Raw genomic sequence first — 14,738 nt, 5'->3', positions numbered from 1 at the left:
ATTAATAATTGCAGTGTTTCTGTTTTTTCATGTTATAAAGAAGGTACAGTGATTACTCCTCTTTATACATGTTGGTGTACTTGTTCAGTAATCTTCAGATGAATTTCTTGAGAAGTAGAATTATTGGGTTTAAGAACTTTTTAAAAAGTTGATATGTAGTATTTAGTTGTCTCCTGAGAAAGTTAAACCAATTTTCTTTATTTTGAGCCTTTGGAACACTCTTAACGTATATCTTAATGTATAAATTGATTTCTCCCTTCTTTTGTTAACCCAGTTTAAGAGTCTATCTTTTAATAACACAGTATAACCTCTTCCCATGTTTGGGATTAGTTTAATGTTTGATCTTATTTTCACCATCCTGAATTTGTGCTTTTTATTGTGTGTTTTGTTTTTCTTTCCTTCCCCATCCCCTTATTTTACTGGATTGATCAGACCTCTCCCTACCCCAAACACAGATTTAGAAGTTTTATACATGATTTTCTTTCTCTAGTAGTTAGTTTTAAATTCTGAAAAATACACATCTCTGTCAGCATTAGTAATTGGACAGAAGCTATTACCGTTCCTTTTTCCCCTGCCCTCCACCAGTATCCTCCTTGGAAATTAGCTGGAATTTTAGTTGTAAGGTATTTTTTTTCTTTTTTCTTTTTAACACTATATTCTTCTGTTAATAGTTTCTTAGCAGTTTATTGAATTTTACAGTTATAACTGCAGTTGTCTGTTAATTTTATACCCTGCTACTTTACTAATTTCTCTTTAGTTAGTTTTTTCATTGAGTGTTTTGGATTTTTCAAATATGTAGTCCTGTCATCTGCAAATAGAGATAATTTTACCTTTTCTTTCTAGCTCTAGTTGCTTTCTCCTGTCTGTATAGGCTAATATCTCCAACACAGTGTTAAATAGTAGTGGAGGTACACTGGGCATCTGGGTCTTATTCCTGACTGTAGTGGGAAAGCTTGGAGTGTTTCTCTATTAAAGATCATGCCAGGGCGCCTGGGCGGCTCACTCGCTAAGCGTCTGCCTTCGGCTCAGGTCATGATCCCAGGGTCCTGGGATCGAGCCCCGCATCAGGTTCCCTGCTCTGCGGGAAGCCTGCTTCTCCCTCTCCCACTCCCCCTGCTTGTGTTCCCTCTCTCGCTGTGTCTCTCTCTGTCAAATAAATAAGTAAAATCTTTAAAAAATAAATAAAGATCATGCCTACATAGATACAGTTTATCATGCTAAGAAAGTATTTATCCATTTCTGTTTTAAGAATTTTCATATAAAGTGAGTATTGGAATTTGTCAAATATCTGCATTTTGCAGAGATATTTTTTCCTTTATTAACAGATTTTCTAATTTCAACCAACCCTTCATGCCTGCAACAGTCTCACTGAGTATTTGTTAATAGCTTTTTAAGATGTAATTTATATGCCACAAGATTCACTTATTTTAAATGTTCGGTTCTGCAAATTTTAGTAAATATATAGAATTGTGCAACCATTATCACAGTCTATTTTGGGAACATTTTCTTCAACCCAAAGACAGTTCTTTTGTCCATTTGCAGTCATTTCCACCCCTTAGCCTCAAACACTTATTAATCTATCCTATCTATAGATTTGCCTATTCTTGACATTTCATGCTAATGAAATCATATAATTTATGGTCTTTAGAATCTAGCTTTTTTTTGCTTAGCGTTATTTTGAGGTTCGTGTTCGAGGTCCATGTTGCAGCATAAATAACTACTTCACCCCTTTTTATTGCCTAACGAGTATGGGATTGTAAGGTCATAGCCATTTTCTCTCAGGTTTTCATTTATAGTTTTGTTCCATTTTCTTCCTGAACTTTAATATTGCAGAGGAAAAGTACATTGCCTTTCTGATTCTCTTTTCTCTGTAAATGGCTTGTGTTAACTTTGAAGTTTTTTTATGCTTTTTGTCTTTATTACTGAAAATTTAGCAATTTCACCATGTCTTCAATATGTCTTTTTTCAATGAGTGTTGAGAACTAAACTTTCTCAATGAGCATTTAGAACTAGACTTAAACCTTGGTGAATTTTCTTCTGTTATTTTTTATTTATTGTACTATCTGATCATTTCCCTTTTCTTGGGAAAATCCTATTAACTCTCCTGGATCTAGCCTCAGTTTCTTCTCTTTTCTTCCATAATTTCCTTTCTTCCTTCCTTTTGTTGTTGTGGTGGTTCGGTAGATTACAGAATTCCTAGAGTTGTTGTTACCAATTATTGTGTGTGTGTGTATATATAATTATTTATTTTTTTAAAGATTTATTTATTTACTTTGGGGGAGGCAGAAGGAGAGGGAGAGTCTTAAGCAGATTCCGCAGTGAGCACGGAGACTGATGCTGGGCTCAGTCTCACAGCTCTGAAATCATGGCCTGAGCTGAAACCAAGAGTCTGGCACTTAACCAACTGTGCCACCCAGGTGTCCCAATTATATTTTAAACAGCATCCGTTCAGGGGCACCTGGGTGGCTCAGTCTGGTTGAGCGGCTGCCTTTGGCTCAGGTCATGATCCCGGTATACTGGGATCAAGGCCTGCATTGGGCCCCCTGCTCAGCAGGGAGTCTGCTTCTCCTTTTCCCTGCTTTTGTGCTCTCGCGTGCTCTCTCTCTCCCTCTCAAATAAATAAATAAAATCTTTTAAAAAAAAATAGCATCTGGGGCACCTGGGTGGCTCAGTCGTTAAGCATCTGCCTTCGGCTCAGGTCATGATCCCAGGGTACTGGGATCAAGCCCTGCATCAGGCTCCCTGCTCAGCAGGAAGCCTGCTTCTCCCTCTCCCACTCCCCCTGCTTGTGTTCCCTCTCTCGCTGTGTCTCTCTCTGTCAAATAAAATCTTAAAAAAAAAAAAATAGCATCTGTTCAGTTTCTCTGATACATTTTTTTTCTGGCCATTATATTTTTAATTCTGAGAGCTCTTTTTATTTTCCCTTTTTCGTGACAATTAGCATTTATAATGTGAATACCAGATTTCACTAGATAGATTACTTGCTAAAACAAACAAGACTGACATTCTCCAGAGGGCTGATATGTGCAACAACGTGGATGACTCTCAAATGTATTATGCTATAGAAAGGAAGCCAGAATTGATTTGTATGACATATTGGAAAAGGCAAAACTATAGGGGTAGGAGTGCCTGGGTGGCTCAGTCAGTTAAGTGTCTGCCTTGGGCTCGGGTCATGTTCTCGGGGTCCTGGGATCGAGCTCTGCATCAGGCTCTCTGCTCAGTGGGGAGCCTGCTTCTTCCTCTCCATCTGCCACTCCCCCTGCTTGTGCTCTCTCTCTCTCTGTCAAGTAAATAAATAAAATCTTAAACAAAAGGGGCGCCTGGATGGCTCAGTCGTTAAGCATCTGCCTTCAGCTCAGGTCATGATCCCAGGGTCCTGGGATCGAGCCCTGCATCGGGCTCCCTGCTCGGTGGGAAGCCTGCTTCTCCCTCTCCCACTCCCCCTGCTTGTGTTCCCTCTCTCACTGTCTCTCTCTCTCTCAAAAAATAAATAAAATCTTAGAAAACAAAACAAAACTAGAGAGGTAAAGGAGATCAGTGGTGGACAGGCTTAGCGGGTGGGAAGAGGATTTGGATAGAAGAGACAGCACAAGAGAATTTTGGGGCGTAATGGAACTGTTCTGTATCTTGGTTGTGGTGGTAGTTACATGACACCATGCATCTGTCAAAACTCATAAAACTGCACACGGAAAAGGTGGATGTTATGTAACCTGAAACCAAAATACTGCTCATCTTTGAAGGATTCTAGAAACCAATTCATTACTTTTAAATTTGGCAGATAAAGAGAAAGAAGCAACCATTTATTCAGCCTTTCTGAATAAAATGGACATCACAATAACCAAATAATTGAAACTTTAAGCATCCACAAGATTAAAATGCTTCAGTTTTAAATCATCATTGATTCGCCAGTGATTATTTCACTATTCTGCAGAGGAAAAGAATATTAACAATGTATCCCAGCTCATTTATATGAGATATTCAGAATAGGCAAACTTAAAGAGACAGAAAGTAGACCAGCAGTTACTTAGGGTAGGGGTGGGAGAGTTGGGGATTGACTGCTAATAGAGAGTGGGTGAAAATGTTCTAAAATTAGATTGTGGTGATAGTTGCACAACCCTATGAATATATTTTGAGAAACTAAATTATGTACTCTAAATGGTTGAATTGTATGGTATATGAATTCTATCTCAGTAAAGCTGTTGAAAACACAAATACACATTTTGGAATTTATTTCAGTACAACAGCCAAAGTGCAGCAGAGGCTGATAGGATTCATGCGTCCTGAAAATGGAAATACCCAGCAGATGCAACAGGAACTGCAGAGGAAGTTTCATGGTAAGTTATTCCTTCTGATCAGTTGACTGTACATGACCCCAATAAAGAGTTTTATTCATCGAGTAGAAAACATTGGATTGAATAGAAAACAGTGGACATCTCTCAGTAAGATCTTGTTTTTTGATAACACAAGTATTTTTTATTAAAATAACATCAGTGTGGTTGAGAAAAGTGGGACTGTATGGATCTCATGTATTTCCATAACTTTCAGCCCTTTTTTTTTTTTTTTTTAAAGATTTTATTTATTTATTTGACAGAGAAAGACAGCGAGAGAGGGAACAGAGGCAGGGGGAGTAGGAGAGGGAGAAGCAGGCTTCCCACTGAGCAGGAGCCGAATGTGGGCCTCGATCCCAGGACCCTGGGATCATGACCTGAGCCGAAGGCAGATGCCTAACAACTGAGCCACCCAGGCGCCCCATAACTTTCAGCCCATTAAGTTTTTTCCTTTCCTTTACAAGAAAACATGATACTTTTTTTAAAGTAAGTTTTTAAATTGTAAAATAAGCATAATATAAAATTTACCATTTTAACCACATTCACTTTGTTGTGCAAACATCACCACTATCCATCTCCAGAACTTTTTTCATCTTACGAAACTCTGTACCCATGAAACAAAGCTCCCCATTTCCCATACCATCCCAGCCCCTAACAACTGTCAGTAGTTTTCTGTTTGTTTTTTTGTCTCTGAATTTGACTACCTTATATACTTCATATAAGTGGAATTATACAATGACCAGCTTTGCAACTGGCTTATTTCAGCTAGTATGTCTTCAGAGTTGATCCGTGTTGTAGCATATGTCCAAATTTCCTTTCTTTTTAAGACAATATTATTCCATTGTATGTCTACACAGGTTTCCCCTGCTATTTGAAAGTAGTGTTCCTGTGAAACCTTTCATAAGCCAAATGGCATAAAGTGAGAAAGTAATTACCATTAATTTATATGGACAAATTTTTGAGCATTCCCAGACCCCAAAAAATAACCTTTCTTAGGCTTTTCTGTTCCTTAGGACACTTTTTTTTTTTTTTTAAGTTTATTTAATTTTTTGTTAGTAATCACTATGCCCATTGTGGGGCTTGAACTCACGACCCTGAGATCAAGAGTCACATGCTCTTCCAACTGAGCCAGCCAGGCGCCCCACCTTAGGACACATTTAGAGATAGAGCACAGAAGCCCATAGACACATTTCAAAGTTGTGGCGGCTTGATGCCGAGATGATGTGTATCGTTTCTGGGAAAGGAGTTTGGCAGGGTGCATGCTGCCTGTGTAATGGCTCGCTACAACACAAATGCTGAATGCTGATTTTCGGGTGTATTTTCATGAAAGCAAAAAAAAAACACTTGGGTTTTTGAACACTTGGGTTGCTTCCACCTTTGAGGTATTAGAAATAATTCTGCTATGAATGTATTGTACAAATATAAATTTGAGTCCCTGCTTTCAGTTCCTTTGTTATATACCCAGAAATGGAATTGCTGGATCATATGGTATTCTGTTTTTAATTTTTGAGGGACTGCCATACCGTTCTCTATGCACCATTTTACATATCTGCTAGTAGTGCATAAAGTATTTCAATTTCTTCACATCTTCACTAGTTATTTTTCTCTTTTTGTAATATCCATCCTAGTAGATACAAAGTGGTATCTCACTGGGGGTTTTTTTTTAAATTTTTTATTGTTATGTTAATCACCATATCACTGGTTTTTGATGTATTTTCCTTCCTAATGATTAGTGACACACCTTTTTATAGAGTTAAAAATGTGAATCAAATTTTTGGTTGTTTTTGTTTTTGTTTGTCTATTATAAATGGTAACAGTCGTGGAAAGAGCAAGGTAATGGAAAACTTATAATCATCTATTATTCCAAAGTAATCTGGAATAATAAATCATTGCTTAAATTTTGCCTGCCGTTTTTTTAAAGAATTTTTGTGTTCTAGGGGCGCCTGGGTGGCTCAGATGGTTAAGAACCCTCCCCCCCAAAAAAGAATCGGCCTTCGGCTCAGGTCATGATCCCAGCATCCTGGGATCGAGCCCCACATCGGGCTCCTGGCTCAGCGGGGACTCTGCTTCTCCCTCTCCCTCTCCCTCTGCCTCTCCCCCTGCTAATGCTCTCTCTCTCTGTATCTCTCAGTCTCAAATAAATAAATAAAATCCTTTGAAAAAAAATTGTTAAAAAAAAAAAGAATTTTTGTGTTCTGTTTGAGCCATTTCTGGCTGATAGATCTTTGCTAATTAAGACCCAGCCATTTACTCTTGTCCCTTCCTGCTAGATCTAGTTTTCTGTTTTATAAACATTTCTATTTTATAAACATTTTTTCATTACTGCTATTGGTACTTCAGTAGGTCTTAAGCCTGACAATACCAAGCACTGGTAAGGATTAAAACAAAAGGGAGGGTTCAAATTGTTGGCACATGTACACTGAAAACAACTACTTTGGAGAGCAGTTTGATACTATCCTGTAAAAGCTGAGAATGCATATATATTGAAAGCCAGCAGCTTTACTTCTATGGATACATCGTATAGCAGTCTTTTTTTTTTGGTAAAGATTTTATTTATTTGACAGACATAGCGAGAAAGGGAACACAAGCAGTGGGGGAGTGGGAGAGGGAGAAGCAGACTCCCCACTGAGCAGGGAGCCCGATGTGGGGCTCGATCCCAGGACCCTGAGATCATGACCTGAGCTGAAGGCAGACGCTCAACAACTGAGCCACCCAGGCGCCTCCATTGTATAGCACTCTTTATCGGACTTTTTTCCTTATAGTAAGGAATACATTTTACGTTATGACTCTGATGTTTGAAAGCATACATACACAACTGAAACAAAATTGTAGGAAATAGCTACCTGTTTTATACTCTAATATTTCCTTTCTTTTTTTTTTTTTTTTTTAAGTAGGCTCCACGCCCAGTGTGGGGCTTGAACTTAAAACCCTGTGATCGAGAGTTGCATGGTCTACTGACTGAGCCAGCCAGGCACCCCAATTCTGTTTCCTTTTTTAAGAAAAAAAAAAAAAAAGCTGTCATGACTGACTGTATTGATTTCATGACTCACCTGTTTTGTTTTTTTTTTTTCACCAGTTTATCCTAATCCAGGGTTTGAGGAACATAGTCCTAGCGAAAACTAACGGTGCTTTTCAGGAGTCCTTTCTTAAGGATGTTTATTGCATTATTGTTTTAGTAGCAAAGCATAGGAGACAATATAAATGTCCTTAAGGTGGAAAATGGATCTAATTGTGGTATACTTATGTGATGGAACATCCAGTAATTTAAATACATTAGATTTATACTTATTAATATAGATAGCCTGTGAAAATACAGCTGGGTAGAAAAAGTGGTGTAAATTGTTTAAAAATAGCAGTGTTTTTGTTGTTTGTGTGTACACACACAGACGCATAGAAGCACATACACATAATGACAGGATAAAAAGCATGAATTCAACAAATCATGATCATGGTTGGCTGTGATGAGGGGAAGGAGGAGACCAGTAAGGATTTCAGCCTTAACTATAGTTGTTCTTATTGAAAGTAAAGTGTTGTTTTATTTAAAACAAAACAACCTATGTCATTGTATAAAACTTCATTAGTTGTGTTTTGTAATTAGAGGCTCAACTGAGTGAAAAGGTTTCACTTCAGGCAATCCAGCAGTTGGTTCGAAAATCATACCAGGCTCTGGCTTTATGGAAGCTTCTTTGTGAACATCAATTCACTGTCATTGTAGGAGAACTTCAGAAGGTAGGATTTCTTTTCCCTTAAGATCATACTGTTAATGCTGTGCTTAGTTTGTTTTCTTTTGAGTAAGCTTTAATCTTATATTTGGGTTTGGGAGGGGACTTTTGGGGAGAAGCATTTAGGTTATGAGTAAGTTAATATCTGCTTAATGGAAATCTTCTTAATGGAAGATTGCACTAAAGCATGAAAGCTTGAGGGATCTGCTTTGTCAAAACCACAAGTTTTTACAATATGTGAGAATTTTATCATGTTCTCGTGGTATATGAATGAAATCTTTACCAAAAATATTTTTTTAAAACAGATTGTAACCATTATTTGGGTTTCAGATCCCTTTGGGAATTTGATCAAAACTCTTTCTTCCCACCCTCAAAGAATGCATACAGATATATCCACAAAATTTTTGCATGTAATTTCAAAGAGTCCAGTGACTTAAATTAAACATTCTTCTTTTAAAGAAAGATGTTTACCATTGTGAGAAATAAATGGGTCATATTTCTCTTGCTGTCCTCATTTGAATCCTTTTTAAGTATAATAGCAATTTGCATTCATTTAAATGTTAGGACACTGAGGGGAATGTATTCCTACCTATTATTGTGAACATTTCTAAACGTATACAAAAATAGAGTAAATACTATATTATAATCCCCATATGCGCTTGTATTCAGCATTTTCTTTTTCTTTTTTTAAGATTTTATTTATTTATTTGACAGAGACACAGCGAGAGAGGGAACACAAGCAGGGGGGAGTGGGAGAGGGAGAAGCAGGCTCCCCGCTGAGCAGGGAGCCCGATGTGGGGCTCGATCCCAGAACCCTGGGATCATGACCTGAGTCAAAGGCAGATGCTTAACGACTGAGCCACCCAGGCGCCCCTTGTATTCAGCATTTTCAAGATTTTATCATCTTTTATTAATCTATTCTCTTTTTCTTTACCAAATTTAAAGATGATCCCAGATACAGCGTCATTTCACTCCTGTATAGTTTACTGTGTATTTCTAAGGAAAGGTGTGATGTGAATCTGTCACGCCCATTGATCACCAGGGTTGACTCGGCTGATCTGACTGGCTAGGCAGTTGTCCCCTTCTCCCTCACCACTCCATGTGCATCCCTTCCAAAGCTTTGTGCTCAAAGAGGATGACCTTCCCTGATAGAGGCGGACCATTCTTTGGTCAAGGGTATACGAGTAGCTGTGTGTCTCTGCTAGAACCTCCAAACGAGCTCTCAAGGTCCATTTGTAGGACCTGAGCTGAAATCAAGAGTCGGATGCTTAACCAACTGAGCCACCCAGGTGCCCTCTAAGCCCCAGATTTTTTAATGTAGCTAAGTGATTATTCTTTCTGGTTGTGACTAAAATCAGGAGACCTGGCTCTAATTTTGGATCTGCCTACATTTTACTTTTCTCATTTGTAAATTGAGAGATTTAGACTGGTCATACCGTGGGTTCTTTAACAATTTTCTATGATTCTATGAAAGTTTGCAAAAATGTGCTAGTCTGTATAGTTTAGCATATTTTCTCTTTTGAATTATAGAGTCTGTTAATTTTTTGGTTATTTTAAATTGTTAAAGAAATTTTGTTCCAGGTAGAAATAGGATATTCCTATATTTTTGGTAGAAAAAAGGACTTTTTCTTACACTCCTAGGAATTTCAAGAGCAGCTGAAAATCACCACCTTTAAAGATCTGGTAATCAGGGACAAGGAACTGACTGGGGCATTAATTGCTTCTCTTATCAACTGCTACATCAGAGATAATGCTGCTGTTGATGGCATTAGTTCACACTTACAGGACATCTGCCCACTTCTGTATAGCACTGACGATGCAGTTTGTTCTAAGGTATGATGCTTTATCAGCTATTTCAGTGTTCTAAAGGGGGTTTCATGGTATAAAAAGCACAATAGAACTGGAATCAGAAACCATCTTTTACTTAACGTATGACGTCTCTTGGGTAGGTCTCCTAACCTCTCATGGCCTCGAGAGTCCTCATCTGTATGATGAGAGGAGTTGGAATACATCATTTCTTAAAATCCTTGTGTGTTTAAGTTTTTCATAATCTTGATAGTATTTTTAGACCATGTTTTTTTAAATGGTTAAATATGTTTCTCCTTAGAAAGTAAAAATTACTAAAACTTTAAGTCTATAATAAGTTAGAGTTAATTGGGTAATTTTTATTGATCCTTTCTTACAGGTTGAAAATAATTAAAAAAATCAGTATCACATGGACTGCCTGCTGACCAATAATGTATTGATTAGGCAAGAGGTTTACCAGTCAAAGCTATCTTGCTTAAAATATTTGTGAAAAGAATTAAAAATAGCTAGGATTTTTTTGGTCAAAAATTTTTCTGCCTAAAATTAAGAAGAAGTAAGTTTGTAGAGTTGTTTTTATTTTTTATGATAATAAACCAGATGTAAATTGAGACATAGACCAAGACTTATATTGATAACATCATCTGTGTGCTGGATTTTACATCTTTTTAAGTTCCTGTCATCTCTGATTCTAGGCAAATGAACTCCTCCAGCGTTCCCGACAAGTTCAAAATAAGATTGAAAAGGAAAGAATGTTAAGAGAATCCTTAAAGGAATATCAGAAAATCAGCAATCAAGTGGACCTTTCCAGTGTTTGTGCTCAGTATAGACAAGGTGAGAAACAAAATGTTTTTCATATCTTTTTCTTAACTCAGGAGAAAAACGACTGAATAAAACAAGCTACTGATAAAGAGCCTCTTACCAGAAGCAAACCCCTCTTCAACTTCACCTTCCCAAGTGATATGACATGGGAAACTCATGCCTTGTGTTTTAGTATTTGATGACTACACTAGCCTCTGCAAAAACTATAATGCTCTTTTTATATCTTGAAACGTGTAACTTTTTAACACAGGAGTTTCAGTCCTTGTCCAGTTAAACTACTAACTGTATTAGATAGATTCTGGGTTACATTTATTTTTTGGATGCTTTAAATTCTTTTGACTAATTTTTAAAATAGTACCTGTCTGCTTGCTTTTAAATTACTTTAAATCAAATCTAGCGTAATGTAAAAGTAATAACTGTTAGCACAGATACTGTTTTGAATTCTAAGATTTTTTTTCCATCAAGGAACTGAATCCATCCCTTTTATTATTCTAACTTTGAAAATTTTTTTCCATTGAAGAAAATATACTTAATAGCTGCCTTTTAGGCATGTTGGTACCTTATTCTTTGGTAGATTCCCCAAACATATTTTATATGATAGTGTCATCAAGGTGACTAGCATACAGTAGAGATGTAAAAACCTTGATCAGTATTTTTATAAACCAGCTAAGGAAGAACGCATCCAGCTTAATAAGCCTTATCTCTTTGTCCTTTTCCTTTCCCATTAGTCCGTTTTTATGAGGGTGTAGTGGAGCTCTCTCTTACTGCTGCAGAAAAAAAAGATCCTCAGGGTCTTGGACTTCATTTCTATAAACATGGAGAACCAGAAGAAGACATCGTGGGACTGCAGGCTTTCCAAGAAAGGCAAGTTTTATCACCTTAGCTGCTTGTCAGCTTTTCTTGGTGTACAGTTTGATTGATTGTATTAGGAAAATAATATCTTAAGTACAACACTTATAAAATTGAATTATGCTTTCACTTAAAAATGTCTTTTTATCATGGGCCTAAATTAGGATTATAATTCTTAGTTTAGGGTTCAAGTTTTAGTCTGGTGGAAATTTTTTTTTTAAAGATTTTATTTATTCATTTGAGAGAGAGAGACAGAGCACAAGCAGGGGGGAGAGGCAGAGGGAGAGGGAGAAGCAGATTTCCTGCTGAGCTGGGAGCCTGATGTGGGGCTCGATCCCAGGACCTGGAGATCATGACCCGAGCTGAAGGCAGACACTCAGCCATCTGAGCCACCCAGGTGCCCCATAATCTGGTGGAAATTCTTAAGGACTTATAAATGTTTTTGAACTTGCCTCTGTGGTTTTTATGACACTTTACTAATGTCAATTTCAAATGAGATAACTTATTTGGAACCATTTCCCCCCGCCCACCTAATTTCTAGTTCTGGGTGAAGATTAGGATTTTATTTTATTTTATGCTACAATTTTTAAATGTTCACAAATTAGTAGTGACTGTTAAAGAAGAAAAAAATGTGTGTCCATAAAGGAAATATATAACCTATCTAAAACATGTTTTTTATTAATACGTTAATTTTTATGACTTCACCCTTTTATGGTTAACCACATGTTTCTCAAACCTAGAAAAAGTATACAATTTATATTTTAATACCAAATATATGTGTGTGTGTACATATATCTCTTCCCCAAAAGAGTCTTCAAATTATTCTATGTATTTAAATTAGTCAGTTGCTGTCTAATTAAATAATGCAGTTGCTTCTTTTCCATTCTTTTTCAGATTAAACAGTTACAAGTGTATTACAGATACACTTCAAGAATTGGTAAATCAAAGTAAGGCTGCTCCTCAGTCTCCCAGTGTACCCAAAAAACCTGGGCCTCCAGTATTGTCATCTGATCCCAATATGCTGAGTAATGAAGAAGCAGGACATCACGTAAGGGACAAAGCATATTTTTATCCTGAAAATACATTGTTTAGAAGTTCTGTGTGGTAGTGGTAGCAGCTCCTCTTGGGAAAGGTAGTAGATCTTAGAAATAAACATTTAAAGATTCTTGATTTCAGGATTTTATAAGGCTGATGATTATGATGTCCAGCAAGAGGGCCTTTAACTGCTAATTCTTACTATTTTTTTTATTTTAGTTTGAACAAATGCTTAAACTGTCTCAACGATCCAAAGATGAGCTCTTTAGTATTGCCCTTTATAATTGGCTAATACAAGCTGATCTTGCAGATAAGTTATTACAGGTAAAAAAAGTTTTTTTATTCCAGTATTGTTAATTTGTATTTTCAAGTAGCACATACATAGTTGAAGGAGGGGCACCTGGGTGGCTCAGTTGGTTAAGCATCTGCTTTTGGCTCAGGTCATGATCTCAGGGTCCTGAGATCAAGCCCTGGGCATGGGGCTCCCTGCTCAGCGGGGATCCTGCTTCTCCCTCTCCCCTTGTCTGCCACTCCCCCTGTTTGTGCTCACTCACTCTCTTGCTCTCTCTCTCTCTGTCAAATAAATAAAATCTTTAAAAATAAATAAAAATAAAAAATACATAGATACAGGAAATTCATTTTCTTATCCTGAACCTACCATTAGGTGTTAGCGTCAAGCCAAGTAATGTAATATCTTTTCCTGGTACTATTGCTCTAATTTTCTTGTTATTTTGAAGCTGATTTGGGTTGTTTATATTGTGGGATGGAAATCACTGGATTATGAATTAGGAGTCCTAAACTTGGCATTACCTCTGCCATTAATTCAGTATGTGACTTCATACATGTCTTTTTACTATCCTAAGTTTCAGTATTCTTTAGTCTGTAAAATAAATGTGTGGCATTTGATAATGGCAAGGATGTCTTTGAGTTCCGAGTCTAGGAATCAGTAGCTGTGTTTTCAAAGTTTATTAAAAGATTTGTAATTGGGGATGCCTGGGTGGCTCGGTCAGTTAAGCATTCAACTCTTGATTTCGTCTCAGGTTATGATCCTGGGGTTGTGAGATGAAGCCTGCTTGGGGTTCTCTCCCCGCCCCCCATGCTCACTCTGTCTCAAAAAAATAAAAATTTAAAAAAAAATTGTAACTGGATTATGATTAGTTTAATCAGCCTAATTCAACTTTTCATAGCAACTCTTTGGTTAACTCTGGTAAAAATCATTTATAATGAAAAAAATTGCCCTCTGTTGTTGGATTATAATTTTGCTTGTGTATTCATGAAGTAAGACATACCTGTAGTTGACTTAAAAATGTTATAGTTACTACATAAAGAGCAAGTGCCTAGTCCAGAAAATGTTTCTGAGTGACTGTATAATTTGCAGATTGCTTCTCCATTTCTGGAGCCACATCTAGTCCGAATGGCCAAAGTTGATCAAAACAAAGTTCGTTATATGGATTTACTCTGGAGGTATTATGAAAAGAACAGAAGCTTTAGTAATGCTGCTCGTGTCCTGTCCAAATTGGCTGACATGCATAGGTATGGTATAATACCCTTACTACTGTGAATAATGATTGATAACTGACCTATAACTAGATACATCCAGATTTCAGAAATTAAATAAAACCTTATTCAGGTTGCAGTATGTAGAGTTTTTATGCTTTTACTTGGATTTACCTAAAGTTTACAGTTTTTTTTTTCTTTTTTTTAATAGTGTATGGGAGATACTAAATACCCAAGACCCTCTCTAGTCAAACTATCTTCTAAATCTCTTCTTTAAAGTATGTCTTTAGAGTCTTTCCTACTAAGCAGTTAATTAGTATTCTTAATTAAAAGGACAAAAACTTCTCAAAGGCTTTATAATTTTAAATGCTTTACTAATTCTAGACTAATTTCCTCTGCTCTATTATTGGTTTAACTTACCAAAAAAACTTTGAGTGTATATGTTGAAGACTGTTAAGAATCTTATTAAAGAAAGCATTGAGGAGCGCCTGGGTGGGTCAGTTGTTAAGCGTCTGCCTTCGGCTCAGGTCACGATCCCAGGTTCTGAGATCGAGCCCCGCATCGGGCTCCCTGCTCCGTGGGAAGCCTGCTTCTCCCTCTCCCACTCTCCCTGCTGTGTTCCCTCTATCACTGTGTTTTTCTCTGTCAAATAAATAAATAAAATCTTAAAAAAAACAAAACA

At 37.0% G+C, this 14,738-nt stretch overlaps 1 protein-coding gene across 2 annotated transcripts in view; it reads left to right on the top strand.

Annotated features, from left to right (window-relative positions):
• NUP155 (nucleoporin 155) overlaps positions 1-14,738 on the top strand; it is a 63,555-nt gene that overhangs the window by 32,751 nt on the left and 16,066 nt on the right. For both annotated transcript variants that reach the window (XM_036074672.2, XM_036074671.2), the window contains exons 21-28: positions 4,237-4,334; positions 7,927-8,057; positions 9,692-9,883; positions 10,549-10,687; positions 11,404-11,539; positions 12,419-12,572; positions 12,779-12,883; positions 13,938-14,092. In XM_036074672.2, the coding sequence (XP_035930565.1) occupies positions 4,237-4,334; positions 7,927-8,057; positions 9,692-9,883; positions 10,549-10,687; positions 11,404-11,539; positions 12,419-12,572; positions 12,779-12,883; positions 13,938-14,092 (1,110 nt within the window). The remainder of the gene's footprint in view (positions 1-4,236; positions 4,335-7,926; positions 8,058-9,691; positions 9,884-10,548; positions 10,688-11,403; positions 11,540-12,418; positions 12,573-12,778; positions 12,884-13,937; positions 14,093-14,738) is intronic.

Source organism: Halichoerus grypus, chromosome 2 (genome assembly GCF_964656455.1).
Source record: "Halichoerus grypus chromosome 2, mHalGry1.hap1.1, whole genome shotgun sequence".
In the NCBI taxonomy this organism is placed as follows: domain Eukaryota; kingdom Metazoa; phylum Chordata; class Mammalia; order Carnivora; family Phocidae; genus Halichoerus; species Halichoerus grypus.
This window is presented reverse-complemented; position numbering and strand designations above follow the sequence as displayed.